Here is a 1882-nt window from a genome sequence, read left to right as displayed (position 1 = left end):
CCGCCGCGGCTGCGCGCCCGACCGCCCTCCCCCCCAGTCCCCCGCCGCCCCGGAGGGGTCTCGGCCGCCCGCCGCTAACGCTCTTTCTCCCTTCAGCAGCCAGCCAGCTCTGTGTCAGGGTCGGGGGGTGCAGAAAGTCAGGACAGAATGAGGGATAGCTCGGCCCCCAGCTCGGCCTCCTCGTCAGTGACAGATCTGTACTGCACCCCTCACAGCAGTAGGTCAGACCTCTTCCTGCCGGGCACGGCCGGGGACTTCAGCCTGAGCGCCAGTCTGTCGGCCTGTACGCTGCTTTATGAGGTACCTTCCAGGAGAGGGGGCCCCAGCGAGCGAGCGGGGGGGGGGAGAGCCCCAGCCGCCCCCGCCGAGCTGGGCCCTGCTGCTCTGCGGGCCGAGGACAGGGACGCAATGCGAAGCAGGAGGGCTGCGCGCCCTGCGGTGTTCCGAGGAGAGCGAGGCCGGGCTCCGGGCCGCGCGTGGCGGGCTCTCTGCAGCCCGCACTGTCGAGGTCCTAAGAGAGGACCTGGCCCCTCTGTCCCTCTCAGCTGGGGGCCGTGGGACTCCCCGAGACGACTCCATTCCCTTCTCCCAACCCCGCGGAGTGACTCTCAGCCCTGTATCGCTGCTGCGGCTGCTCAGGACAGATTCTAGGGGCTGGGCCTCCGACCTCTTGGGGTTAAGTGGCGTTTCTTTCTTCTCTATGGCTTGAAGGAAGCTGCATCAGTATGGTGGCTGGGAACGTGCAGGGGCCCTGGCGGCCTTATGTAGTTGGTTCTCCCAGCATCTCCTTTCTCCAGAGATGAGCAGTTAGAGTCAGCGAAGGCTCCTTCCTGATGTAGGGCGCTGGAGCCGGGGTGGGAGTGAGGAGGGCTAGGGAGGACACGCTTGTGGGAGTGTGGTCCCATCTTGCCTTGAGGGATCCAGGGCAGAGCTGACCACGGGAACAGTGAGGGTCTCTGGCCCTCCCTGGGCAGTCCTGGCTCAGGGTATCAAGGTGCCCCGCCCATGTTGCAGGGGGCTGTGGAGCCCATGCAGATTGACGTGGACCCCCAGGAGGACCCACAGAATGCGCCTGATATCAACTATGTGGTGGAGAACCCCACCCTGGTATGGAGCCCAGTGGGGGAACGTGGGGTGTCTCAGTTTTGCCAGAGGGTCCCAACTACACTCCTTATTACACAGTAGGCAGCCTCATTCTCAGCGATCTCTCTGGTCATGTCTTTTTCTGACTCAGAAACCTCCAGGGGTCTAACTGCCCACTCATGTTAGGTTTGTAGTCTAGTTTGAGACTCAGCACCCACTTTTTACCCATATGGAGGAGCTCTGTTTGCTGCCTATCACCCCCAACTGCAGAGCTCTACCCTGGAGGCTCCTGCCTCCAGTGGCCCCTTAGCCCCTGCGACAGCAGTCAGTCTCACGATCCCAGGTTCTGAGTGAATTGCTGTCAGGTCCAGGGCCTCTCCAGTGAGGGGTAAGCATTCCAGTGGGACTTTCGGGTCCTGGGGCTTGGGGTCCTGCTTCACACTCTCATCTGGCTTTTGCTCCTTCATCTGGCTCAGGATCTGGAGCAGTACGCAGCCAGCTACAGCGGCCTGATGCGCATTGAGCGGCTACAGTTCATTGCTGACCACTGCCCCCCACTGCGGGTAGAGGCCCTGAAAATGGCCCTGTCCTTCGTGCAGAGGACCTTCAACGTGGACATGTATGAGGAGATCCACCGGAAGCTCTCAGAGGCCACCAGGCAAGGCTGGGGGTTTGGTGCAAGGAGGCAGAAGCCATGGGGGGAGCAGGTACCCAGGACTCATGCGGCATGTCCCCTCCTGTGCCCACACCTGGTGGGACATGCTTCCCAGCTGAGAAGTTGACTAGAACAAAAGTCCCC

The 1882-nt window shown here is 62.2% G+C and overlaps 1 protein-coding gene across 5 annotated transcripts in view; it reads left to right on the top strand.

The window, feature by feature from the left end:
- Positions 1 to 2: 2 nt before the first annotated feature.
- Positions 3 to 1882, top strand: part of GPS1 (G protein pathway suppressor 1) — a 5329-nt gene continuing 3449 nt past the window's right edge. For 4 of the 5 annotated variants that reach the window (XM_003786044.2, XM_012803075.1, XM_012803074.1 and 1 more), the window contains exons 1-3: positions 3 to 300; positions 1015 to 1107; positions 1560 to 1741. In XM_003786044.2, coding sequence (XP_003786092.1) covers positions 148 to 300; positions 1015 to 1107; positions 1560 to 1741 — 428 coding nt within the window. In that variant the 5' untranslated portion in view covers positions 3 to 147. Of the gene's footprint in view, positions 301 to 324; positions 676 to 1014; positions 1108 to 1559; positions 1742 to 1882 lie in introns of those variants that run through there. The other variant, XM_012803076.2, reaches the window with a different exon arrangement.

Source organism: Otolemur garnettii, unplaced genomic scaffold (assembly GCF_000181295.1).
Source record: "Otolemur garnettii isolate 467f Iridium unplaced genomic scaffold, OtoGar3 scaffold00018, whole genome shotgun sequence".
NCBI classification, from domain to species: domain Eukaryota; kingdom Metazoa; phylum Chordata; class Mammalia; order Primates; family Galagidae; genus Otolemur; species Otolemur garnettii.
This window is presented reverse-complemented; position numbering and strand designations above follow the sequence as displayed.